At 56.8% G+C, this 25,404-nt stretch overlaps 11 protein-coding genes across 11 annotated transcripts; 6 read left to right on the forward strand and 5 right to left on the reverse strand.

Annotated features, from left to right (window-relative positions):
• Positions 1 to 106: 106 nt before the first annotated feature.
• Positions 107 to 510, reverse strand: CH63R_03054 (Pre-mRNA splicing factor ini1; the record flags this gene model as incomplete). Its single annotated transcript, XM_018298029.1, has 2 exons — positions 107 to 422; positions 494 to 510. 2 exons carry the CDS (start codon positions 508 to 510, stop codon positions 107 to 109), a joined length of 333 nt encoding a protein of 110 aa, XP_018162845.1.
• A 397-nt stretch (positions 511 to 907) lies between these two features.
• On the forward strand, positions 908 to 1,929 carry CH63R_03055 (Peroxin 26; the record flags this gene model as incomplete). Its single annotated transcript, XM_018298030.1, has 3 exons — positions 908 to 1,420; positions 1,477 to 1,545; positions 1,600 to 1,929. The coding sequence occupies 3 exons, from the start codon at positions 908 to 910 to the stop codon at positions 1,927 to 1,929; spliced, it is 912 nt and encodes a 303-aa protein (XP_018162846.1).
• Positions 1,930 to 3,066: 1,137 nt separating this feature from the next.
• On the forward strand, positions 3,067 to 4,098 carry CH63R_03056 (Epoxide hydrolase; the record flags this gene model as incomplete). Its single annotated transcript, XM_018298031.1, has 1 exon — positions 3,067 to 4,098. The coding sequence occupies one exon, from the start codon at positions 3,067 to 3,069 to the stop codon at positions 4,096 to 4,098; it is 1,032 nt and encodes a 343-aa protein (XP_018162847.1).
• Positions 4,099 to 4,690: 592 nt separating this feature from the next.
• On the reverse strand, positions 4,691 to 5,059 carry CH63R_03057 (Microtubule-associated protein CRIPT; the record flags this gene model as incomplete). The annotated part of the gene is made up of 1 exon (XM_018298032.1): positions 4,691 to 5,059. One exon carries the CDS (start codon positions 5,057 to 5,059, stop codon positions 4,691 to 4,693), a length of 369 nt encoding a protein of 122 aa, XP_018162848.1.
• A 2,123-nt stretch (positions 5,060 to 7,182) lies between these two features.
• On the forward strand, positions 7,183 to 11,423 carry CH63R_03058 (Phospholipid-transporting ATPase; the record flags this gene model as incomplete). Its single annotated transcript, XM_018298033.1, has 3 exons — positions 7,183 to 10,443; positions 10,500 to 11,167; positions 11,243 to 11,423. 3 exons carry the CDS (start codon positions 7,183 to 7,185, stop codon positions 11,421 to 11,423), a joined length of 4,110 nt encoding a protein of 1,369 aa, XP_018162849.1.
• Positions 11,424 to 12,419: 996 nt separating this feature from the next.
• Positions 12,420 to 14,896, reverse strand: CH63R_03059 (Catalase; the record flags this gene model as incomplete). The annotated part of the gene is made up of 7 exons (XM_018298034.1): positions 12,420 to 13,267; positions 13,318 to 13,525; positions 13,581 to 13,943; positions 13,994 to 14,138; positions 14,203 to 14,298; positions 14,352 to 14,554; positions 14,615 to 14,896. 7 exons carry the CDS (start codon positions 14,894 to 14,896, stop codon positions 12,420 to 12,422), a joined length of 2,145 nt encoding a protein of 714 aa, XP_018162850.1.
• A 3,773-nt stretch (positions 14,897 to 18,669) lies between these two features.
• Positions 18,670 to 19,294, reverse strand: CH63R_03060 (40S ribosomal protein S22; the record flags this gene model as incomplete). The annotated part of the gene is made up of 2 exons (XM_018298035.1): positions 18,670 to 18,929; positions 19,162 to 19,294. 2 exons carry the CDS (start codon positions 19,292 to 19,294, stop codon positions 18,670 to 18,672), a joined length of 393 nt encoding a protein of 130 aa, XP_018162851.1.
• Positions 19,295 to 20,090: 796 nt separating this feature from the next.
• CH63R_03061 (40S ribosomal protein S12) lies at positions 20,091 to 20,777 on the forward strand (the record flags this gene model as incomplete). Its single annotated transcript, XM_018298036.1, has 3 exons — positions 20,091 to 20,168; positions 20,275 to 20,593; positions 20,653 to 20,777. 3 exons carry the CDS (start codon positions 20,091 to 20,093, stop codon positions 20,775 to 20,777), a joined length of 522 nt encoding a protein of 173 aa, XP_018162852.1.
• A 286-nt stretch (positions 20,778 to 21,063) lies between these two features.
• Positions 21,064 to 21,648, reverse strand: CH63R_03062 (Peptidyl-prolyl cis-trans isomerase PIN4; the record flags this gene model as incomplete). Its single annotated transcript, XM_018298037.1, has 4 exons — positions 21,064 to 21,081; positions 21,137 to 21,285; positions 21,346 to 21,448; positions 21,508 to 21,648. The coding sequence occupies 4 exons, from the start codon at positions 21,646 to 21,648 to the stop codon at positions 21,064 to 21,066; spliced, it is 411 nt and encodes a 136-aa protein (XP_018162853.1).
• A 1,056-nt stretch (positions 21,649 to 22,704) lies between these two features.
• On the forward strand, positions 22,705 to 23,832 carry CH63R_03063 (Alkaline proteinase; the record flags this gene model as incomplete). The annotated part of the gene is made up of 3 exons (XM_018298038.1): positions 22,705 to 23,034; positions 23,112 to 23,411; positions 23,485 to 23,832. 3 exons carry the CDS (start codon positions 22,705 to 22,707, stop codon positions 23,830 to 23,832), a joined length of 978 nt encoding a protein of 325 aa, XP_018162854.1.
• Positions 23,833 to 23,864: 32 nt separating this feature from the next.
• On the forward strand, positions 23,865 to 25,071 carry CH63R_03064 (Alkaline proteinase; the record flags this gene model as incomplete). Its single annotated transcript, XM_018298039.1, has 5 exons — positions 23,865 to 23,960; positions 24,046 to 24,250; positions 24,346 to 24,750; positions 24,854 to 24,932; positions 24,996 to 25,071. The coding sequence occupies 5 exons, from the start codon at positions 23,865 to 23,867 to the stop codon at positions 25,069 to 25,071; spliced, it is 861 nt and encodes a 286-aa protein (XP_018162855.1).
• Positions 25,072 to 25,404: the final 333 nt, after the last annotated feature.

Consider the following 25,404-nt stretch of genomic DNA (forward strand, 5'->3'; position numbering starts at 1 on the left):
TAAACGCCAGACAATGCAAAACCCACTCCCGCAAACATCATGTCCGTATCCTTCTCATCAAAAAACCAACACGGGGTTTGGTGCCCATACCCGGGCGACGCAGGGACTAGTACGTCGCCGTCCGATTGGTCTTTTTCTGGTAGAACAGGTCGGTCCTGGAGCTGCCGAGGTTTATGATCTTGGGACAGCCGTCGCGGTCCTTCTCGAGGCGCGTGCACTCGAAGCAGTAGAAGGCGTCCGAGATGCCCTCGCCGCCGCAGACGACGCACTTGTTCTGGTAGTTGCCGAAGGAGCATTCGTCGCAGATGCGGACGAGAGTCGTCGGCCGCACGTAGGAGTCGCACACGGGGCACTTGCCGTCGCACTTGTCGCAGAGGCGGCCGATGGCGATGCCGGCCTGCTTGCGGCACATGACGAGATCGCTGGCGGTCAGGGGGTTAGCTCCGGTTCCTAGTAAAGGGAGATGAAGATGGGAGAGAGGGGCGCGACTCACGGATGATGGCGCGACATGCTGGGCGGTGTACGAAAAACGTGTGGTTTGGCTGCTGAGATTCTTCAAGCCACCTGGGATGACGGTCGCAGGTTTTAGCAGCGCGAACTCGTAGAAAGAAGTTCGCGCAGGTCAGCCTTGCCACTGCTTCTCCAGGCTTCTCTTTCAGTCATTGGTGCAGATTCGTGTCTGATCCGACCAGAGTGGGGTAAGCAGCGGGGCCATGCCTCTCAGTGGCTGAATTGCGCTGACAAACCTCAGCCTTCCCTGGAGCTGGAGCTTCCGAGCTTCGGGGAGACCACGGCTCGATATGGCACACCCAACCTGATTGCTGACAGCAGACTTTACATCCTCATCGCTCCCTTTTGACATCGCCGTGTCACACAGGGCGTATTTACGTTCTCGTACGACATCAGAATGGCGACAGTCACAGAGTACGGGGCTCGTAGCTCCCTTGAACCGGACGAGAAGCTTACAGAACCCAGGGCGCCGGCCGACACCGTCAAAACGGAAACCACGAGCTCCGAAATCGACGTCACACAGAAGCGAAAGGCGTCACCAGACTCGTTCGAAGGCGAGGACCCGTTCAAACGGCCGAAGATCGAGGAACGCGACCCGCCTACGCAAGACTCGGCGCTCTCGACGGACTCAAGGCCGCGAGACCAGGGTGCAGACACCAATGCGCCCCGGCGCGCACCGTTATCGAAGGACGAAGAGAAGAAGCGGGGTAAACGGTTGTTCGGCGGTCTTCTCAGCACGCTGAGCCAGACCAACGCCAGCTCCCAGCACAAGAGGCGCAGGGAAATAGAGCAGCGGCAGCACGAGCGGGCGCAGAAGCAGAGGGCCGAAGACGATAAGCGAAGAACAGAGAAGCTCGCGCGGATCACCGAGGCGAGATGGCGGGAGCAGATCAAGCTGGACGAGAAGGCTGTACGTTGGGCGTCCCTCTCTCGCGAGCCCGGCGCGGCGGCTGATACCCCTCCCAGATGAAAACCCGACACGTGAACATGCTCGCGATGGCACATTCTCTTAGGTCGAAGGCTAAACCACCGGTTGTGAGTTGCCATGCGCGCGAAGGCCGGCCCCTTGCACAAGCTGACAGCCCTTAGTACTACCGACCGTGGAAGCTCACGAGCGAGCAAGAGGACCGGATCGATGGCCAGATCGAAGACGCCAGGGTTGTCATAGCAAGAGAAGTCGAAGCTTTCAGGGGCCGAAAGGAAGAACATCGACGGCGTTACGGACAGACTTCGCCTGCGAGAGACGAGGTGTCTGCACCCGTGGTCATGGATGACGCGGCGAAGGCCAACACTGAGCCCCTCCTGGTGGAAGCTCCCACGCACGCTCCCACTGTCGCGAACGAGGTCCCATCTTCACACCACCAGCACGACGAACCCGGCGACGTTGTCGAGGACGCCGAGGACATGGTCATCTACTGATGTTGACGAGCTGCGCGGCCTGGGAGTGTAATGTGGAGGCACCCTTCAGCACAGACGACACATGTTGATCATCGCAGACAATTGACGACACGCGGGTGGGGTGTTCTTTATTTTTGGCAGGAGACGATGAATGAAAAGTCGGGGGACATGATACCAAAACGGAGTTCAGAGCGGCATTTACTTAGGCAAGATATCCACGACGAAGCAGATATTCGAATCCAAGACGGAATTCAGACCATTTCCTGCCGACGGCGGACTTGTGACGTTGAGGCTCGGAGGCACGGCGCTGACTCGAGCACGGCAGTGTGGTGCTCAAACAGGTGGGACCACCGTAACTGTTGTCTAATGTTGAGAAGGTCTGCTCGGCCGTTTGTGGCTCGTATCAACCCGTGTCTATTCTGTAGTTCCTGCAATCTGCATACAGCCCGTTCGGACGATGCAATGGGTGGTGTAGTCTGTAGGACCTTGCTAGACGTGGCGCGAGTGCCATGAATCCCTCCGAGCTCCCCCTCCCGAACCGAGGCATTTCAAGGGCGCGGACGGGGCGCTAAGACCGTTCCATGGAGGGACTCCGACGAACATCAATGCAAGGCCCCGCGCGGGTGGGTTGCCGGCCACGCCGTTCGCCAATGCCGCCGCTGGGCTCGGTGCACTCGGCCCTGTCGTCCCAAGTGCTGTCCCCTTCATCCTCACTGAGGGTGGTCCCTGATAACCCCGCCAGACTTGGGGGACAAGCTCGAAACCCTCTCAAAGGTAGACCGAGGTTCACTACACCGCTCGGCGCTCGTACGGTTTCTGGACCACTTTGTGGCTTTCTAAGCAGCGGCGAGCCCTGAAGGGAAAGGGGGGGTAAATTCGACATTGTCTCCATCACTCGGCAGTCGACCGACGCGGAGTTGTAGAGAAACAAACGGGATTCGCCGTGAGCTGCATCATATCCCCGCTGCGTTGCCTCCCACACTCTCCGTTTGAGTTGCGGGCTAGAGCAAGGATCTTGTCTTCTTGGCAGACGTCGAGCCTCGAGTCGGCATATAAGTCCGAGTTGCTGCCCTCCCACCCTGCCCCGCGTCGTTGTCTATCCGACTGACATCAAAGAGACACACACGCATACGCATACGCATCCAACCACGCACCGCGATGGCTGTCGACAAGATCGCCCCCAACGACCCGCGCGTCGAGCGCAAGCAGGCCGAGGTCAGGGGCAAGACCTACTCCTACCTCTACAGCAAGCCCGAGGGCACGCCCAAGGGTACCGTCGTGCTCATCCACGGATGGCCCGACATCTCGCTCGGCTGGCGGTACCAGATCCCCTTGTTCCTCTCGCTGGGCTACCAGGTGGTCGCGCCCGACTGCCTCGGCTACGGCCAGACGTCGTCGCCCGAGAAGCTCGAGGAGTGGTCCCTCAAGAGCATGTCGGACGACGTCAAGGCGCTGTGCGACCAGATTGTGCCCGGCGAGCAGATCATCCTGGGCGGCCACGACTGGGGCGGTGCGCTCGTCTGGCGCGTGGCCATGTGGCACCCGGACCTCATCAAGGGCGTCTTCAGCGTGTGCACGCCGTACAACGCCCCGACGACGGCGTGGTTCGACCTCGCCGACATCATCGCCGCCGGCCACCTTACCAACTTCAAGTACCAGCTGCAGCTGCGCGGGCCCGAGGTCGAGGAGAAGCTGACGAAGCCCGAGGACATCCGCCAGTTCCTGCAGGGCATCTACGGCGGCCGGGGCGCCAACGGCGAACTCGCCTTCAACACGGACCGCGGCGTCCTCTTTGAGAACATTGGCAAGATCGGCCCGACGCCGCTGCTGTCGGAGGAGGAGGTTGCGTACTACACCGACAACTTCGCCAAGAGCGGCATGCGCGGGCCGCTGAACTGGTACCGCACGCGCCGCATCAACTACGACGAGGAGCTGCCGCTCGCGGAGAAGACGGCGGCCGAGGGCGGCGACTACAAGGTGACGCCGCCGAGCCTGTTCATCCTCGCCAGCAAGGACACGGCGCTGCCGCCGGCCATGGCGGCGGGCATGGACAAGCACTTTGCGGACCTGACGCGGGGCGAGGTGAAGGCGACGCACTGGGCGCTGTGGGAGGCGCCTGAGGAGGTCAACGAGCAGATCAAGCAGTGGATCGAGAGCAAGGTCGACAAGAAGCCGATGGCGTCGTTGTGAGTTTTTGCTTGGAACCATCCCCACCCTCTTGCCCCTCGAAACCGTGCGGCTTGGAGGAGGCATGAGGTCGGATTTGACATTGGCGGTTTCTTATTTTTGTTTTCATGACAGGCAGGGATGAACGGAACAGATCGAATGGGTCGGGTCGGGTCGATTAGTGAACAACGATAATGAACCACGTTGCCAGTCACGGCTTGCTCTATTGCTCTTGGGTGTCTTGAACCTCTCTCTATCCGTGACTACCTATGAGGAGCAAGGGATGACTGCATGCATGGCGTGCGGCGCCCTTCTCCGGCCGACCCCCACGGACGCGAGGTCCGGGCCATGTCCGTCGCGGTCGGGCATGCCTCTTGTTCCCTGCGCATCGCAACAATACCTAATAAAATTCGGTGTTTCTTGCTCGCCACCCACAGCGGGAGTTGCCGACTAGACGGACCGCTTAACGACTGGTCTGTGTGTCTTGATAGGGGTCGCAGCAGCGACACCGACATGCCGAGGCCCAATATCCTTGACTTCCTATCATCGGCGCAGCGTTTGATCGCGCTTGTATTCTCTTGCTTTTGTTTGCTGGCCGCGGGTCTACCGCACGTCCTCACTTCAGGGTGAACTTCTGGCCGGCGATGGAGGGTGCGGCGCCCTTGGCCTTCTTGTTGGGCTTCCCGCACGAGGCGCACGAGTCGGCCCTGTAGGCGCACGACTGGCAGAGGGAGTGGCCCTGGGAGACCTTAGTCTTGCACTTTGAGCAGGCACTCGAGTATTGGGCGTATGGGTTCTTGGCGGCCTTGGAGAGCAGCTTGCTCTTGCCGATGCCAGTGGAGCCCAGGGTCGGTTTGGAGGCGGATGGCGACGAGGAGGAGGCGGAGGCGGAGGAGCCGTGATAGATTTCCGACTTCTTTTTAATGGCTGGCGTCGCGAGGGTTGTCGAGCCCTTGCCAAGCTTCTGGCACTTTGTGCAAACCATTTTTGTTTTGTTTTGTTCCGTACTGATCGGTGTGATGCGCGGGGTTTCGTCGTGCGTTGCGTCGACGGTTCGACGACGATGGTAGGCGATGGACAACGGCGACGATGGTTAGAGATGGGATGGGCCGAGTCGAGTGTGTGGCGTAGGTGATAAAGCTGAGAGGTAAGGTATTGTGGCTTGAGCGTGAGCTGAAGAGTGACGCAACATCACAGGGCGGACTGGTCAAAGTGCCGCGCATCCGCCACCAGGTGTGGCTCCCTTCTTCTGCTGAAGTCCCCCCCCAGTGGACCTAACCAGACTTCAGGGCGGAGCTAGCGCCTCGCGCCAGGATGAAGGACAACAGGTTGTCTGGATCGCTGGCAGTAGCCACTATAGGGGTCCGTACTTTTTTCTCTCTCTTTTCCCTTTGCTTCTCTTCCATGTTTCCTTGACGCCGCTACCGGGCACACTGGGGGGTCCCAGCCCCTCCGGAATTGAAACTGGATCTCCCTTTGTTCGAGTATCTTCAAAGCTGCGGAGAGTTGCCGGGGTAGAAGTTTTCATGTGGTTGGGGGACGCCGCGCAATTCGTCTGTTCAGTTCGGATGACCGAGAGTAGTGTACCCACTGGCAATCACAGATGATGGGGGACATTTTGGTTCAGGAGATGATGCTTAACTCCTTGCCTGACGATGGCCCCCTCTTGCAGTCATGGTTGGATGGTTGCAGTATTGGGAAAATCTCCATGTCGTTTATGCGTTCAGGCCTCCGGCGTTGGCTGGCGACTCGGGGGCGCTCAAGTCTGAGCGGCGTTGGTGACAGACAGGGCGAGTGGCTAACAAGTGACGGGTTCTCAGATTCCGTGCGAATGTCCGTCCGTCGTACTCGTCGATTGACGATTGGCGATTGAGATACAGTGGTGCCTAGCGTTGGACGAGGGGAAGCAAGGACGCGCGGGTCATCCGTCCTAGTATCTCTAGTGCTAGGCAGTTCGGGCGGGCACATTCCTGCCACCCTCCCTAACCCCCATCCGTCCTGTCGTCGTATCTGATGTGGCTGGAGGACGACGCAACGGCCAGTGCCAGCAGGCAATTACGAGGAACAAACAAGAACTGTACTCTGTAGAGGGGGGACCAGACCGGGGGACATCGGCCACTAAAACACGAATAGCAACGGGCCCCACGTGCGCCCCCTTTTAGTGGAGTTGGCGCTCCCATGAGCTGAGAAGAACGCCCAGGCTGCCAGGCCAGACCGTCAAGCGAAGGCTCGGCAAGAGTGCACAGCAAAAAGGCAGCGTCAAACTCCCAGAGCCATGCCAGCTGGGGCCAGACGGAGACCGCAGACCCAAACAGCAGAGAGCCTGGCCGGCTGTTCAAGTTCAAGCACCGCCAGCACCGCCAGCACTGGCCAGCACCGACCAGCACCTCAAACACGACTTTCCGCAGATCCCACCCTCCCGCGGAACGACACCTCACTCACCTCACCTCACTGTTCACATCACCTCAAATTCTTGGCTTCTGGCCGTCCGTCTCAAAGGCCCGCCCTCCCTCACATTTTGCCCGTTTCTTCGAGACCGCTGCAAACCAATCATAGCGACTGCGTTGCTTTGCAATTTGACCGCATCTACCTGCATACACCAACCACCACCACCACCACTACCATACAGCGTCTCTCCCTCGCCAACCCAGTCGGTATTACGTCTGCGCAATTCAGCCCGTTGACGTAGCGCAACACCCGACCACTGTGTAATCCTAATCCTGCGCCGGAAGGAGGCTGTGCTGCAACGAATACGGATTGCCGGGCCACTTCTTTTCCCCCCTCTCACCACCTCATCTCCATCTGCTCAAACGCCCAGCTGCGGCGCCGCTTGCACTGCCGACTGTCGTCGCCGTCGTTGCCGTCGTCGTTGTCGCCATCCAGCTGCTGCTGCCCCTACGACTTTCACCCATCGACTGAGCCGGCTGCCGAGAACCACCTGCGCCCGCGTCCGCTTCCGCATCCGCGCCCGCGTCCCTTTTCGATTCCGTCTCTTCCTCATTCATATGCCCGGGCACACGATCTTGACCCAAATTTCTCGACTTTGCATGCTGGCCATCTCGAGAGCCGCACATTGATCGCCGAGCAACACAACTAGTCCTCCCCGGCATGGCTGGACGACCAACGGGAGGCCCTCCAGGGGGTCCTTCCAATAATGACCTGCTGCTAGATCTGGAAAACGACCAGCCCGTCTACAATGGAGGGCAGCGATCCGCCGTGACCGACGACGACCTACTGCGATACGACCACGACCAGCCCCAAGGCCGCCCCTCCGTTTCGTATGATGACTTTGTTGGAGGAGGAGGAGGAGGAGGAGGAGGCAGCCACGCTCAGCAACCTTCGGCTTTGAGACCGTTACCCGGAGGTCCCACGTCGCCTACCGCCGGCGGCGGCGGCGGCGGCGGCGCACCCCCCGGCCCCTACATGCAAAGACACTACAGTCAAACTTCGGAACTGAACAACTACCAGCGATACGCCGACGACTTCGACGACTACTCGGCCGAAGGCGAATCATATTACCAACAGGGAGGCGCCGCGACAAGCACCAACAATGTGGGAGATTCGTCGGCCAGGGCCAATGCCCGGAACCGTAACAGCGTTCTGAGCCTGGGCGGGGGCTTCTTTGGTCGGATGAAGAACAAGCTGGGCATGGGCCAAGGGTACTCGGAAATGGACCTGCCTTTGACGGAGCCGGGCGGCAATGGACGTACAGACTCCGGCATGGACCCGCAGGCGAAGCAGGGCAAGAAGCTGGACATGGGCAACTTCAAGTTCGGGTTCGGTCGAAGCAAGCCGGACCCCTCGACTCTGGGCCCCAGGATGATCCATCTGAACAACCCGCCCGCCAACGCAGCGAATAAGTACGTCGACAACCACATCTCGACGGCCAAGTACAACGTCGCGACCTTCCTGCCCAAGTTCCTCTTTGAGCAGTTCTCCAAATTCGCAAACATCTTTTTCCTGTTCACGGCCGCGTTGCAGCAGATCCCCAACCTCTCGCCCACCAACAGGTATACCACGATTATCCCGCTCTTCATCGTGATGATGGTCTCTGCCGGAAAGGAGTTGGTCGAGGACTACCGCAGAAAGCAGGCCGACCACCAGCTGAACACGTCCAAGGCCCGCGTCCTGCGCGGCACCACCTTCCAGGAGACCAAGTGGATCAACGTTTCCGTCGGCGACATCATCCGCGTCGAGTCCGAGGAGCCCTTCCCCGCCGATCTGGTCCTCCTCGCGAGTTCCGAGCCCGAGGGCCTGTGCTACATCGAAACGGCCAACCTCGATGGAGAGACCAACTTGAAGATCAAGCAAGCCTTGCCCGAGACCTGCACCATGGTCAGCTCCAGCGATCTGAGCAGGCTCGGCGGCAGGATCAAGTCTGAGCAGCCCAACAGCAGTCTGTACACGTACGAGGCCACCCTGACGATGCAGGCGGGCGGGGGCGAGAAGGAGCTGCCCCTGAACCCCGAACAGCTCCTGCTCCGCGGTGCCACTCTGCGCAACACTCCCTGGATCCATGGCGCCGTTGTCTTCACCGGCCATGAGACGAAGCTCATGCGCAACGCCACGGCCGCGCCCATCAAGCGCACAAAGGTCGAAAAGAAGCTCAACATACTGGTTCTCGTCCTCGTCGGCATCCTCCTTGTTCTCAGCGTCATCTGTACGGTAGGTGACCTTGTTCAGCGCAAGGTTGAGGGTGACGCCATTTCCTACCTGCAGCTCGACTCAACCGGCTCGGCCAACGACATCATCAGGACCTTCTTCAAGGACATGGTCACGTACTGGGTCTTGTTCTCGTCCCTCGTGCCCATCTCGCTCTTCGTCACCCTGGAGATGGTCAAGTACTGGCACGGCATTCTCATCAACGACGACCTCGACATCTACTACGACCGTACCGACACCCCCGCCAACTGCAGGACGTCCAGCTTGGTGGAGGAGCTCGGCATGGTCGAGTTTGTCTTCTCCGACAAGACTGGTACCTTGACCTGCAACATGATGGAGTTCAAGCAAGCCTCGATTGGCGGGATCCAGTATGCCGAGGACGTGCCCGAGGACCTCAGGGCGACCATCCAGGACGGCGTCGAAGTCGGGATCCACGACTACAAGCGACTGGCGGAGAATCTCAAGAGCCACGAGACGGCCCCCGTCATCGACCACTTCCTGGCCCTGCTGGCTACCTGCCACACGGTCATTCCCGAGAGAGGCGAGGAGAAGGGCGGCAAGATCAAGTACCAGGCGGCTTCGCCCGACGAGGGTGCCCTTGTCGAGGGCGCCGCCCAGCTTGGTTATGTCTTTACCGATCGCAAGCCGAGATCGGTCTTCATCGAGGCAGGAGGACGCGAGCTCGAGTATGAGCTCCTGGCCGTTTGCGAGTTCAACTCCACCAGGAAGCGCATGTCAACCATCTACCGGTGCCCCGACGGAAAGGTCCGCGTCTACTGCAAGGGTGCCGATACCGTCATCCTCGAGCGCCTAAACGACCAGAACCCGCACGTCGAAGCCACCCTGCGCCACCTGGAAGAGTACGCCTCCGAGGGTCTCCGAACGCTCTGTCTCGCGATGCGTGAGGTTCCCGAGCAAGAGTTCCAGGAATGGTTCCAGATATTCGAAAAGGCCGGCATGACCGTCGGTGGCACCCGCGCGGACGAGCTGGACAAGGCGGCCGAGATCATCGAACGCGACTTCTACCTCCTCGGAGCGACCGCCATCGAAGACCGTCTTCAGGACGGCGTGCCGGAGACCATCCACACGCTCCAGCAGGCCAGCATCAAGGTGTGGGTGTTGACGGGCGATCGCCAGGAGACCGCCATCAACATTGGCATGAGTTGCAAGCTTCTGAGCGAGGACATGATGCTTCTGATTGTCAACGAGGAAAGCGCCGAGGCGACGCGCGACAACATCCAGAAGAAGCTCGACGCCATCCGCACCCAAGGCGACGGCACGATCGAGACGGAAACCCTCGCCCTCATCATCGACGGCAAGTCTTTGACCTACGCCTTGGAGAAGGACCTCGAGAAGCAGTTCCTCGACCTGGCCATCATGTGCAAGGCCGTCATCTGTTGCCGTGTGTCCCCGCTGCAGAAGGCTCTCGTCGTCAAGCTGGTCAAGAAGTATCAGAAGGAATCCATCCTCCTCGCCATCGGCGACGGCGCGAACGACGTCTCCATGATCCAGGCCGCCCACATCGGTGTCGGTATCAGCGGCATGGAGGGTCTCCAGGCCGCCCGGAGCGCCGACGTCTCCATTGGCCAGTTCCGGTACCTTAGGAAGCTGTTGTTGGTGCACGGCGCCTGGAGCTACCAGCGCGTCGCCAAGACCATTCTCTTCTCCTTTTACAAGAACATCACACTGTACATGACGCAGTTCTGGGTAAGTTTGCTGCTGCTATCCTCTTACGTGATTCGCGTTCCCTGACTTCGCTCTAGTACACGTTTCAAAACGTCTTCTCTGGTGCCGTCATCTACGAGTCGTGGACGCTCTCCTTCTACAACGTCTTCTACACCGTCTTGCCTCCACTGGCCCTGGGCATTCTCGATCAGTTCATCTCGGCGAGGCTCCTCGACCGTTACCCGCAGCTGTACACCATGGGCCAGCAAAACCAGTTTTTCAAGATCAAGATCTTTGCCGAATGGGTCGCCAACGCCGTCTATCACTCCATCATCCTCTACGTTTTCGGACAGCTCATCTGGTACGGTGACCTCATCCAGGGCGACGGGCAGATCGCTGGTCACTGGGTCTGGGGCACGGCGCTCTACGCCGCTGTCCTTCTCACTGTGCTGGGCAAGGCAGCTCTGATCACGAACAACTGGACAAAGTACCACGTCATCGCCATCCCCGGCAGCATGCTCTTCTGGTGGGGCTTCATCGCCCTCTACGGTACCGTCGCGCCCATGATCCCCTTCTCGGCCGAGTACCACGGCGTCATCCCCAAGCTGTACAGCAGCCCCGTCTTCTGGTTGCAGACCTTCTCGCTGGCGATTATGTGTCTCCTGCGAGACATTGCCTGGAAGTTCGCCAAGCGGATGTACATGCCGCAGACGTACCACCATATACAAGAGATTCAGAAGTATAACATTCAAGATTACCGACCGAGGTATGCTACTGTCCACCCCCCCCCCCTCCCCGCCGACCTTGTTACAGACAGCCCGCTAACACGCACACTTTGCAGGATGGAGCAATTCCAAAAGGCGATTCGCAAGGTGCGCCAGGTCCAGCGCATGCGCAAGCAGCGCGGTTACGCGTTCTCCCAGGCGGACGAGAGCCAGACGAGGGTGATCCAAGCATACGACACGACACAGCACCGTGGACGGTACGGCGAGATGGCCAGTTCGAGACCCCAGGGCAGATAGTCGTCCCCCTTTCGCCCCTCCCTTTTTCTCCTTTGAAAACCTCTGATGGTGCCACCCACCGCCGCGTGCCGGGGCGGGGCAAAAGCGACGCGAAGCCTATGATGATTACGACTCGAGGGGGAAGGGCCGGCTGCGTTGATTTTGGGACTCGGGGAAGGACTCATCCCACCCCCCAACGCAATGGTAATGCCAACGGTAGCGACGACAGCACGATGTAAAGTTTTGTGTCTTTATTTTCTTCTTCCTATTTTTATTATTATATGCATGGCTGGGAAACTTTCTCGTCATCCGGGCACGGGATGTTCCCATGGGACTGGCGTTTTTTTTTTCTTCAAAGCTATTTTGCTCGGCTGTGCTTTTTCTGTACTACTCTGTGTAGTCATTCTTATTTGCTTCAGCCCTTCATCTTGCCGTGGTGTCGTTCACGTTTGTTTCTGACAATACGGACGCACACACCCACACAAAACACATTGGACGATTGGGCTACAGGGTATTGCGTCGTTTCGATATGTGTCTCGGAGAAGGAGACGATGAATCGAGGCGATGGAAGAAAAAAAGAGAGAGAGAGAGAGAGAGGTGGCCGACGAGAAGAAGCCACATGACGATGGCGGCAGGTTTGGGGAGACAACCCAACGATGGGCAACGCATGCGGAATGGAAAAGAGTGGTCGTTTATTCCCAAAATACCTCTTTGCTTTTGATCTTTCCCGGGGGCGACGGGGCGTTCTTGGTCCAAATACACCGCAGACGATGAATCGACACCCCACATCTTCATCACGGCTCTTTTTTCATTTGCCCTCGGCTGCTGCCTCGATGTACACATGCTTTAGGCTGTTGAAGACATGTAGTTCACGGCGGACATGACGAACCGAGGTTGAAGTTGCCATATTGATATCTAAAAATCCTATTTCTGCCGCCTCCAGACCAAAACCGGGGGATAGCGTAAACTACATATGAGCAAGAAGAGAAACGCAAACACCGCTCACGCAACGCACCCCTAGTCCGTCGCAAAGCGGTCCGTGAATCTGAACGTCGCTAGGCCCTCCCTGAAGCTGTCCACCACTGTGCTCACGCCGTCCGCCGAATACACACCCTCACCGGCTTTGACGCCGAGCGGGGCCGATTCGTTGAGAGCGTTGCCGACGCCGCCGACGGGCTTGCCCCATCTGTAGGAGTCGATGACGAGCTGTGCCGGTCGCCCTGCTGGGTAGAGGGGCGAAGGCGCGATGGTCCCGTCGAACAGGCCCTGAGCGCCGCTGGCGACGATGACGCCGTCGAACGCGGTGGCGTCCGCCTGCGCGTATGTCAAGTCGACGCCGTCGGCCAGCCTCTCGGCGATGACCGTCACCAGGACACCGTCGGCGGCGAAGGCGTCTTTCAACTCCTTGCCTTGACCCACGGACCCATCGGCCGATAAACTCGCGAGCACACCGACCTTCAACGTGGCGATGGTGGGCAGCTTCTCGCCCAAGATGGAGAGGCCCTTGGTGGTGTTGTCGTGGTAGTACTGCGCGTCAGGCTCCAGCTTGCCCAGACCCAGGGCATCGGCGACACGGTTCGCAACGTCGTTGGAGACCTTGTTGAGCTGGGTCAGCACGTTGTGCTTGACCTCGTCCGACTCGAGGTGGCTCGTCTCGAAGCGGATGGCATTGATGAGGAACTGCTGCTCAGTGGGCGTCAGGGAGTTGTAGAAGAGACGTGGCTGGGACCAGTGGTCCGAGAAGCTGTCGGAAATCTCGCGGACGAGGTGGCCGTTGTTGGTGCGCCCCGGTGCCGTGAAGAAACCGTTGCCCTGGGTTTGGTTCGCCTGCTTGGGCAGACCCTTGTTCAGGGTGTTTGGAGAGTCTTGGCTCGGTTAGCGACGTTCGTTGGACGTTGGGGGAGCAGAGACTGACAAGAGTTCCGGTTGCGGTGGATGAAGTTCTGAGCGGCGCCATCTCGGTTGTTGTTGTGGACGGGCGTGATCGGGCGGTTGATCGGCAGCTGCTCAAAGTTGGGCCCGCCGTGACGGTTGATCTGGGTGTCCAGGTACGAGAAGATGCGGCCCTGCAGCAGCGGGTCTTCGGTGAAGTCGATGCCCCTGACGATGTGTCCGGGTTGGAACTGGCATGGGTTAGCTGCGGATTACCTACTGTAACACGAGGGACGGGACTCGTACCATAATCTGCTCGGTCTCGGCGAAGTAGTTGACAGGGTTGGCGTCCAGCTTCATCTTGCCGAGTCTCTGGAGGGGTGCGATTTCCTCGGGCACAATCTTGGTCGGGTCCAAGAGGTCGAAGCCGTACTTGAGAGTGTCTTCCTCCTCAAAGACCTGGACACAAAGCTCCCACTCGGGGCCGTTGCCCGACTCGATGGCATCCCAGAGATCCTGACGGTGGTAGTCGGCGTTCTTGCCCGAGACGACCTGGGCCTCCTCCCAGACCAAGCTGGCCTTGCCTTGCAGCGTCTTCCAGTGCCACTTGATGAGCTTCGACTTGCCGTCGTCCGTCACAGCGCGGAACGTATGCACGCCGAAGCCGTCCTGCCAGCGTCAGTCAGAGTCTCGCGAACGGGGGAGACACGTCTGCTCACCATGTGTCGGTAGCTTCTCGGGATGCCGTAGCCAGCCATCGCCCAGAACAAGGTGTGGAGCGTGCTGGTCTGGGAGCTGAAGAAGTCCCACGCAGAATCGTGGGCCGTGGCGGCTTGAGGGATCTCGTTATCGCCGCGAGGTTTTCTGGACGAGTCTTGTCGTAAGCACGCATATCAGCTGAGCGGCAAAGAATGGCATGGGGTCTTACACGGCGTGAATCAAGTCTGGGAACTGAATCGCATCCTGGATGAAGAAGACGGGGATGTTGTTCCCCACAATGTCGAAGTTGCCTTCGTCAGTGAAGCTGTCGTCGATGTCAGCTCCTGGCGTTGAGGCCCCAGACAAACAAGAACGCACAATCTGGTGGCAAAGCCGTGCACATCTCTCGCGGTGTCGGCACTTCCCCTCGATCCAGCCACGGTGGAAAACCGCACAAACGTAGACGTCTGCTTGCCCGCCTCGCCCAAAAAGGAAGCGGCGGTGAGGTTGCTGTAATCGCCGTAGCTCGTGAAAGTGCCGTAGGCACCAGCACCTCGGGCGTGGACGGCTCGTTCGGGGACCTACAGGCAAGACGATCAGTCAGAGCGATCAGTTTGAACCGACCATAGCCTGAAACATACTCTCTCGTGGTCGAAGTGGGTGATCTTTTGGCGGAAGATGAAGTCCTCAAGCAGGGTCGAGCCCCGTACGCCCGCCTTCAGGCTCACTTGGTCTTCAATAGGACCGCCGACGTCTGATGTGAGGTATGGGTCGCCTGAAGAGTCGTCGACCTCATAGTCGGCAAGATGCCCTCGCGAGCCACTCTCGGATCGGGCCCTGATGTTGGCCGGGTCCGCAAAGGGGCAACCGGCAGAAGAAAGGGTGGCCAGGCCGAGGCCGGCCAGCAGGAGAGTGGTATGCATATCGGGATGGTCTATTGCAGTAATGCCGTTATGCCTGCCTTGGATGCTCTTTTGAGCTTGTGTAAGACTACAGCGAACAAACGTTTCCTGTCGTCTATAATAGGGAGAGCAAATGCGAGAGGAACCGCTGAGCGATAGAAGAACCGAGAGACGGAGGGGCTTCTTATGGGCTCCCGAAGCCTGGGTAGACAGGCGGAACTCTGCCCGAGCTATATGGGCTGACAACACGGCTGGGTAGCAAGCACGATGAACCAAGCAGAGGTCTCGATCGGGAAGAGAGCGACGTCTGTCGGTGCACAAGCTCAAAGAATTGTCTTGCCTCTCTGCCGACCCTAGAGGTGGGAGGCAGGGAAAGGGCACTAGTATTGCTTGCCCCCGGCAAACCCCCCATGACCATCCACATCCCGAGAAGAAGGAGAGACATAAGCGTTGCCGCCCTATTACAAATGCGCTGCGCTTGGTTCCTTGGGAGGGAGAACATCGCCATCGTCTTCATCTCAAAGTAGGTAGCCTCCCCCACAACGGGAGTGGGCGAGGGTGGGAGAAAAGAGGGGCGAACAGAATGTTGTCAGATTAGAAAGCCCGTTGGTGTGATTAACCCATCCGGGAGGCGCTCCCGACCCCGGGAGCTCTGATGTTATGTGTTGGTAGCTCGTCTTGGCTGCATTTTGTGCCTCAAGGTCGAGGCCGACATGGACGTCAATGGTGCGACGAGATGCAAGCCAGCCACGCGGAAAGACCAAGGCAATTTTGGGACCGGCGTCCGTCAGCCTCTTCTTTCTCGTTATGACGACAGCTCTCCCTCCCTCAAGGCTGAGCGAAATATAGAAGGCTCACAGGGCCGGCGGTGACGGGAGAGCGTGAATGAGAAAGGAATAGAGGCTGATGTGTCGAATGGCGGAACCCCCTTGCTCCGCTCATCCGTTTTATGTTTCTTTCTTTTCATTGTTTCTGTTTCGCCCACGTGTTGAGTGACACCTTGCGAAAACAAGGTTACATGTAGACAACGTGGGCTGAGGGGATCCCAAAGGGCCAGGACCATGAAAAATGTGATTGGCAAACAACGGCACGGCAGTTGGAGGTGGCGGCGGGTGGGCGGACTTGGTCAGACTAGGTATTAGCATGCAAAGCGGACGGAAGGTAGATGTGGCTGCGTCGATGGACCATCCAAGCCAGCGGGACGGGGGGAGGCGGTCGATGCCATCATCCCAAGTCTGGGCAGGCCTGTGTGTCTCAATCTCAAGAAAAGTCTAGCGTTCGCCCGCGCCTCCCCTTCTTGAACCGGTAGGCCTGGTGCGAGGCCAACGAAGGACGCGCAACCGATCGCGTCGCCTCTCGGTGGGATTTGTGCAACGTCAGGGTGGAAAACAGACCGCGGCGCAGGTAGAGGTGGGTTAGCATGGGCGATTCTCCACGGCAGAAGTGCGAACGGTTGCCTGTCCGCCGTCTTTCGTCTATGACGACAAGATGAGTGCATCCCGTGCATTGGGACCGATTGACCCGGTTCTTACGCCTAGCCGGGGGTCGTCGAGATGCAATGCTCTTCGGGCCCGGTCTAGATGTATTTTGCTTGTGATGGGAATAGGCTGGGCCACGTCGCCCAGTCCGAGGCGGGCTAATGGCACAAAAAACTCGCGCGTCCCGATGGAGATCCAATTCCCGGCGCTTGTAGTGGAAGAGGAATAGGCGGGATTTGCGTGAGTGAGGTTGAGGTTGAGGTTCAGGTCCAGGTTCGAGAATGTCGAACCATCATCGTCATCGACCGGGGCCCATTCGTGTGGGGCCGCGCGCCCATCACTAACCAGCCGGAGGAAGAGCGCCTACTGTGCGTAGTGCAACACAAACCAGATTCACTTCCACCGAAGCGAGGCTCGTGGTTTGATGGACAAAAGGTGGGCACCGTTCTGCTTGACGAGCATCCCGGGTTTGGATTTCATCTGGGTCAAACGAGCGGTCGCAGCGGGATGATACTCTGGACGATAAAAGACGACGCCGGTGCCGGTGCCGATGCCGGTGCCTTCATTTCTTCGTCAACACCTATGCAACGCGGATGAACCAGGAACCCGCTTGTGGTACAGAGAAACAGATCGGCATTTCTCAGGGCGGCGGGATGGTCGGACATGGAAGGGGAAGACGTTGAAGCCACTGCGTGCAACAACATCGCAAACAATGTCTCCGCATGCTCTGCTCGCTTTACCCCGAAACCAAAACGCCGCCCGCTCCTTATTGCCCCTCGTCCTCTCCGGAACAAATCCCGCCTAGGCTCCTCCTGTTCACGAGGGACAATTCGTCCTATGCGTCTAGATCACACAAGTACGAGTCTCATTATAAGTCGTCCAAACACTGTCCAAGTTTGGACGAAAGGAAACGAATCCAAGGAAGCGTGACTTACAAGGGGGGGCCGCTGCAGCCCTCCGGAGATGTCTCCGGCTCGGGGCCGGGGTCGATTGTGTGCTGCACAAGCGTTCCTGGTGGACCCTCGGCGTGCACAAGGCAGGTCTCCTGGAGGTAACCCCATGCCCAATCATGGCCAGCCAATTACCAGGACAAGATATGGCAGTCATCCGATGCTACAACCGTATTTCGAAGATGTGTGACTCTAGCTTCGCTGTTTCTACTCCCACGTCTTCACACCGCATATGTGTGTCTAGACTTCCTCACTTGCTTATATTTATAGACATGTGATACCACAAACTCTCATAAGCGCCTTCGGGGGCTAACAGGATGCACCTGATCTGCCTTGCTCGTCTAATCTGCCCCTCTCCTCCCATCATGAACATTGCGATCGAAAGAAATGCCCCTGCTTCAGGCTTGCTTCTTCCGTCCCCGGAATGCATGCCCCAGTGTGTCCATGAGACGCCAACTCCCAGAGAAGCAAAAGCATGCCTTAACCCCAAACCACAATAAACTTACAAAGGTAAAAATCACTCGCCGAGTTTGATGAATAGTCCATCTGTCCGTGGGCAAAGGTTCCGGCGCGTTGCCCCTTGCTCCGGCTCTTTGCCGAGCCGAGGCCGGAAGTCTGACTTCCCAGCCGTTTGTGGCACCCCGGTTATTGAAACCCGCGATTTCGAATCCTGGAGACTCCGGGCCCTTCGAAACAAGCTGCCGGGGTCGAAGTGGGCGAGACATTCCCATCGGTCGAGCGGGCTCAGTACTGAGCGGATGTGCAGTCCAGGAAATCGATTGATAATTAGTCTGTTGTCAAAAGTGGTCAACAGCTACAGTGCATGCCAGGTTTCCAATACTTGGCCTACAGTGAAATGCTTTCTGCTGTCGTTATCGAAAACTGGCGTCGCTTAGGCAGAGACCACATCATGCCATGAATACTTAGCTGTGTTCTTCGAGACTCACAATGCTACAAGCATCTTGCCGCAGTCTCGTCAGGATCCTAGTAATTGGATTCGCTGAATCTATTTTGGAGCTCAATCGGTGCACAGCTTCAAAGCTGGGATCATCATCCACACCGTAGGTAAAGACTTGCCGTAACCGGAGGCTACCGCTTTGCTGATCGACGTCTAAACCGTCAACCTGGTCTCACGACATCATCAAAAGACCACATAGGAACAGTACAGTAGTGGCACATGGAAAGTCTGGCTCGTATTGGCGGGGTCTTGCTTGAAGTTCATTGCTTTTGGTGTAAATGAGATCCTAGCTCAATGGCATCCTGTGGTATCGGCCATGGCTAACCCAATTTGCCCCCTCAAACGCCCAATGTCCCGTACCCCGTTTTCAACACATGACTTTTTGTTCTTTGGTTCCGTTATCCTCGCTTAGTAGAAGAAACCGATGACCTTGCCGGAAACGTGCTTGCGACGGGCCTCCTCGTGGTCCATGATGCCAGCGGAGGTGGTGAGGATGACGTAGCCGAACTGACGGGCCGGGAGCAGCTTGACAACCCACTTCTCGAGGTCGGAGAGGCGGACGTTGTAGCGGGGGGAGATGACACCGCACTTGTTGAGACGGCCGTTGAGCTGGACAACGATCTTGCCGGAGCGGTGGTCGTCGACCTGCTCGAACTCGGAGATGTAGCCTGAAGCTTGTCAGCGTCTTGTTGCGGTGGTTTAAAGCTTAGACATCACGAAGTTGAATCCGAAAAAGTTGTAAGACCTCCGCAGTTTATCTATCGGCAATTTATAGGGGCTGAGTCGTGGAGACGAGAGAGACATTCGCCCTAGTTATCATGCCGAGTGTACAATTCCATGCTCCAAAGAGGAGAAGGAAAGGAAGGGGAGGAATGAAGAAGAAATATTGGTTTGACCTACCGTGACGCTGCATGACCTCGAGGAACTTGATGATGACCTTGGAGCTGGGGCGGATGAGGACCTGGCGCTTGCCAGCCTTCTCGGCGTTGTTCATGCTCTTGAGGGCATCGTGGAGAACGGAGGTGCGGACCATCTTGACGGTTGGTGAATGCGGAGATTCTCAAGTCTTGGGAAATGAGGTATCTGCCAGCGAAGAAGAATAATGTTAGCCTTCCGAGGCCTGAGGAGCTTGGAGAGTGCCCTCCCAGGCGAGCATCAACCGAGAGGAGGGTTCTGCCAGCTCGTTGCTGAAGAGGAGAGCGTATCAGATGTCATTGTCGTCGTCGTCGGCGTGGAGCAGAGCAGCTCCTTTCGCAAAGGAGCCGTCGCTTCGCATCGTCCGTGAGAAGAAAATCGAGGTCGAAACGGTTGTCGCGTTCTCGAATCCCGACTCGACTCGTCTGATTGCTCTCCTCCGGCATCAAGGAAAAGGCCAGAGTTCCTGCTTGGATCAAGTCGCCATGGTGGCGCCCATGTTCTTCTTTTTCCTCCTCCTTACTTACCTCGTGGGATGAACGGTGCCGGTGAAGGGTTGATTGGCAAGCTTGACGGTGTGAGGAAAAAAAGATCGTGCAACTGGGAGAAACCGGGGGCGCAAGCAAAATTTTGTGAGGTCGCTGTGCGGTGTGGGCTGTGGCCGAAAATCAAATTCGCCTTGTGGGTGGTCCGTGCGCCTGCCGAAATTTGCCCTGTCGACCCCACCCTCCAGCCAATGATCTCTGGCACACAAACGAAGGGGAACGAACCTCTTGTCTTTCGCCTAACCGCGACCAAAAAGTTCACTTACTTCACATTTACCCATATAACAACAAAACACCACTCTTCGAGGATCGAACCGACAGGAACTTGACCGCAAAACTTTCAAGATGGTGAGTTTGCGCCCAACACTCATGCACAACTTTGTCACAGCTGGGCCCGATTCCTTGGTCGCCGCCGCCCGCGTCAATTCCCTTGGAATTGGCGGCGGCGTGCGCTGTGGGATTTCGCTGGCGCGAGGCCAATTGGACAACCCCACGATGTCTCCGTGTTCGTCCTGAATGAAGAACAGCCTCGCTAACTGCGCGCCTCCCCCAGTCGGACGTAGAAGAGAACAATGCCCCCGAGGTGGCCGAGGAGGTCGAGGTTTCCGCCGATGCCGGCTCCAAGGGCCAGATGTCCGTTCTTGATGCCCTCAAGGGTGTTCTGAAGCTCGCCCTCATGCACGACGGTCTTGCCCGCGGTCTGCGCGAAGCCTCCAAGGCTCTCGACCGCCGCCAGGCCCACATGTGTGTCCTCAACGAGGCTTGCGAAGAGGAGGCCTACAAGAAGCTCGTCATCGCTCTCTGCTCCGAGCACAAGATCCCCCTGATCAAGGTGCCCGACGGCAAGCAGCTCGGCGAGTGGGCCGGTCTCTGTGAGTACCAACCCGGGTTGTGTTGGACTGGGTGAAGGACACGGACTAACAGCATACAGGCGTCCTCGACCGTGAGGGTAACGCCCGCAAGGTCGTCAACTGCTCTTGCGTCGTCGTCAAGGACTGGGGTGAAGAGTCCCAGGAGCGTTCCATCCTCCTCAACTACTTCCAGACCGAGCAGTAAATTCGGGAATGCTTCATGATTTGAATTTGGGCGTCACTACGGGGAGAAGGGAATAGAGGGTCGGCGGGGAATTTACTTGGAACCGTCGCTTACGAACGAATCTTTCGGTTGTACTCTAGCTTCTTCAGCTGGCATCTTGAAACAAAAAATGGAGGACTCCCTCTGGAAGTCAGTCAGGTCACAATTAGGGCAAACAAAGAGAAACGGCATTGGGCACTCTTGAACCAAAACAATCCTCGGCGCGGAGAAACGTGATGCGACAATTGTGACCCGGATCATTGCTATGTTACTTTCTACCTTCGACCTAAGCTTGGGATTAGTATGCCTCGCCTCGGGGGAGGACAGACACGACCACGAACGTCGGAACTCACCATGATGATGTGATATCCGAACTCTGTCTTGGCCTCGCCGTAAACCGGGCTCGCCGTCGTGCTCGAGGCCAGAGCAAAGGCAACGTCCTCGAACTTGGGATCCAGGCTCCCCTTCGTCTTCCACCCTAGGGACCCGCCTGTGCGATTGGTCAGCGTGCCATGTCCTCGCCCTCCATGGTGAATCGATTGACACTCACCTTGCCTCGCCTTGTCTTCGGAGAACTCTCTGGCGACTTCGTCAAACTTGGCCCCATCTCTCAGCTTGGCCAGGGCCTCCTCCTTCTTCGCATGCTTTTCGCACTGGAAATGCTCGTCAGACCGGCGCCCCAGAAGTTTCCCTCCCGAGAGGCTGTTCTCACCAGAATGTGCCGGACGTTGATGGACTGCGCGCCCTTGGCCTTGCCCCCCTTGTCGTCGCTCTCGCCCTTGCCTCCCTTCTTCCCGCCGGCCGACTTACCGGCGTCTTTCTTATCGGCTGGCTTCTTGTCGTTTTTGCCCATCTTGACTGCGCCGAGTTTCCCTGATGATCGGTGAAGGAAAAATGAGCTCGTAGTTGATGGTGGGGAATTGGCTCTCGCAGCACCCCACCATGGAAGAAGACTCCGTCAATCACGGCCAATGTGTGCGACCAATGAAGTGCGGGGGTCCGACCTCACCACCTCGACCGCCGCCGCCGCCGTTGTCCGAACTTGAACCTGTCAGGAGGATTGGCAAGCTGTGGTCTCATGTCAATCATTGAGACTTCACTCTCTTTACTACCTGTTTTCGTTCTGCGCGCCATCATGGCAGATAGAACATTAGCCGCGTCCACACGGCTGCAATCTCTGATGCTAGCGCCAAGATCTTAATAGCTCCTCAGCCTAATATAAGCAGATATTGACTGTGTCAGGCAGGGATCCATTTCATGCAACAATTGCTGATTACTCGTTCGTTAGAGGAGTGCATGGGCCACACAACAAACTCTCTACCTGTGTAGAGAAGAGTGTGTTGTAGGCCCATGCGCCCTCTAACGCACCCTTGGGTGTAAGCGGACCTCCCTACCACCGTCCAAAAACGCTCTGGTTAGGTAGATGATTTTCAAGTTCGGCTTCCAATTGGGCTGAAACCTATTCGCAATGCTTCGGATGAAAAGTCCCCTGCTCTTCCTTAGCAAAAATAAGGACCAGCCGCACCTGGCAGGCAGAATGCGCCTGCTGCTGCAGAGGCCTAGCGCGTTGCAGGCCTACACTGCAGGCGGCTGGTCGATCTTAATAGTTCTGCTCTCTCAGCCTACAGCCTACCGATTAGTCGTGATTAAGATTAGATAGCTATAATTAGAGTACACAAGAGGCGCAGATCAATGCCGCTCACGCCAGTGCTACATTTGCTAGGTAGGGGTAGAATGTAGAGTAAAGCTGCTTCTAATTATAAATACAATACATCTGTAGTGCTCTAAATCTGTTTCTCTGTTTGCAGCCTCTTTGACCTCCAGCGTCTCCCTACACTCTTTTGTTAACATACATTTACTTCCTAATGGTCCCTAATTCTATTTCTTACTTTCTTACTCTTTACCTAAAATGCTCTTTAGAAGCCCCCTCTGGAGTTTTGTCTTCCTATTTCTAAGTAATAGAGTCCTTACTCTTACCTATCAGGATGGATCACAGAGCCTAGTACACAATATACCTACTCTATCGCCTTCGGCATCCATCGCAAGGCCTACTCCATATGTCATCCTTATGACACGGAGCGTCACCAGGGAGCAGATCCAGGACCTTAACAACACACTCTCAACACACGCTACCCCAGGGTCCCTGGAGGGGAAATCCAGCACACACACCGGCCTAATCGTCTTCTTCAAGGCGGCCATCAGCTCCATCCAGGCCAACGCCATTAAGAAGCTTCCTGGCGTAAGTGTCTTAGCCCACCCCCTACCCCCTCTAGTTTATGTCACGATCCTGGCGCTGAACGACAGTGTCTGGTATAGGTTGCTGCTGTGACCCCTGACTTGATGCTCGAAGAAGAACAACCGCCCCCCTTGTCGGCGCCACCGTCGTTGACCCCTCGCCAAACGTCACCCAAAGATGGGTCCGGCTCGACGCTGACGAACATCCGGAACCCGGCCAACGTTCGCCTCCAGACGGTGGCCCCCACAGAGCTTAAAGTCATTTCGCAGCCCCCTGGCTCGGTGCGCGCCGCTGATCTCCCCGGCTTTGGGTACGCCTCTGAGGCAGGTAGAGGGGTGACGATCTACGTGATTGACACTGGCGCTAACGCTCAGAATCCAGTATGTCTTTCTTTGCCTTAGCATGATAAACTTTTTTTGCCTCAAGAGAACAACTGCTAACGTATTAAAACAGGAATGGAAAGACATGACTGGGAGCAAGAGATTTATGTACCTGCCTGAAGCTGAGGAGACGATGACGGACGGACATAAATCAGGCCACGGCTCCTGCGTGTCGTCCAAGGCGACAGGTTCATTATTTGGTACCGCTAAGGACGCTGACATCGTCATGCTCAAGGTGCCTAAAGAGTTACCATGGACATCCGCCATCTTGGCAGCGCTTGTGGATATTAGCGACGATGTTGAACGCAAGGGAATCAAAGGCAAGGCTGTAGTTAATATATCCTTAGGGCAGCGTAAGTCTAGAAAAGTCCCTCTCAGTGTAACTGCTACTATTCTACCCCCCCCTTGCCCTCCTAACTAGTAAACTAAAATTAGTCTACGTTAGGCTTTCCTATGAAAGATGAGTCTACTGTAGAGGCCTATAAACACTTACTTATTACCCTTATGCGTAAAGACGTTGTCGTCGTTACAGCGTCAGGTAATTCAAGAGTAAGCTATTACTGCTCCCTTTCTCTATAACTTCTTCCTCTTACTATGCAACTTATCTTATTACACCCTAACTAATAATTACTAGGAATGGTTTAACAAACTGTCAGAGCACCCAGCCCTCTTCAGCTATGATACAGACCTTATTGTTGTTGGCGCCATTGACAACGATGGTTCCCGCGCCGATTACTCCCAGGGCACTATTGAAGAGCTGACTACATCAGCCCCAGGCGATGTTATGTGCGCCTCAAGTACATCTTTAGGCTGGGTAAAGAAATCTGGAACTTCCTTTGGTAAGTCTCCTTGCCTGCCCCCCCCCTTCTTTTCTTGTTGCCGCCTTCCCTATTGAGATGTACCTGATAAGAAGCAACCTAATATAACGTACCAGCCGTCCCTGCCGTTGTAGGCGTTATTGCCGTCTGGCTCTCCCAGGACGAATATGCCGCCGAGCTCCAGGTTCCTGGCAAGGTCGCCGCTAAGGTCAAAGCCAAAGTCAAGAAATATTCGTACCCGCGCGTCGAGGGCGGGCCACCTGTGATCTGGAACGGCATTGACCCGCGTGAACTAGTTTGCAAATCGCCAAAAAGGCCGGGCTGCCGAATGTCCCTGGATTCCCCCGCCTCAGCTCGGCCTCCGCAGCCCCCTAAACCCCAATGGAGCAAGAAGCCGCAGGGATTCCGCAGGGTATTTGAACAGGACGGTGTCATAGGACGCGGCTACGTCGAACGCTGGAACAGCTCAGATTTCGATATCAAGGACAACATCGAGCAGTGGTGCCTAGACAGATGTAGAGGTGCGTCCATCACCCCTAGCCCCTATACCCCTCCCCTTCCCCCTCCAGTACCTTGGTGTAATACATAGACTGTAAGACTGACATCAGCTTTCTAACGTAATAGGCAAGTGCGCCTCTGTCTTCCTCTACCGGGTCCTGCAGTTTAGTAGCTGGGAGTATAATGAGTCTTTTATCTGCAACACGTACGTTGATAGGAATACTGTACGTAAGCAAGGAAAAGAGACACTAACTGACCTGACGTCTAGGTACCACTCAAAGTGGTCAAAAAAATTTGTAGGATCCGCCTCAACAAGCGCCGACGCAGGAATCGCTTTCAAGTAAGTTGTAGCCCCTATAATTTATTTAAAGAAAGCACATTAGGAGCAAGAGCTAATAAGTGTAACAGTAAGTTATCAAAAGTGGCAGGCCTGTGCAATAAATGGGCAAGTGTCCTGTGTGTGTAACTGAAAAAGGTTGGTCTAAAGACACCTTTTCTGTGACGCCACTTAGTTAATGTTAAGAAAAAGTTTAGGATAGATCTAGCTATCTAAAAGTAAGGATTGCTGTTATTAGATTGAGTGGTGTAGTAGTGTTAGGTTAAATATATGTATACTGAGTGTGTTAGCTTCCCCCTGCTGCTTGAGTACGCCTTTAGTCAGGCCTTTTCTAGGTGCT

Source organism: Colletotrichum higginsianum, chromosome 2 (assembly GCF_001672515.1).
Source record: "Colletotrichum higginsianum IMI 349063 chromosome 2, whole genome shotgun sequence".
Classification (NCBI taxonomy): domain Eukaryota; kingdom Fungi; phylum Ascomycota; class Sordariomycetes; order Glomerellales; family Glomerellaceae; genus Colletotrichum; species Colletotrichum higginsianum.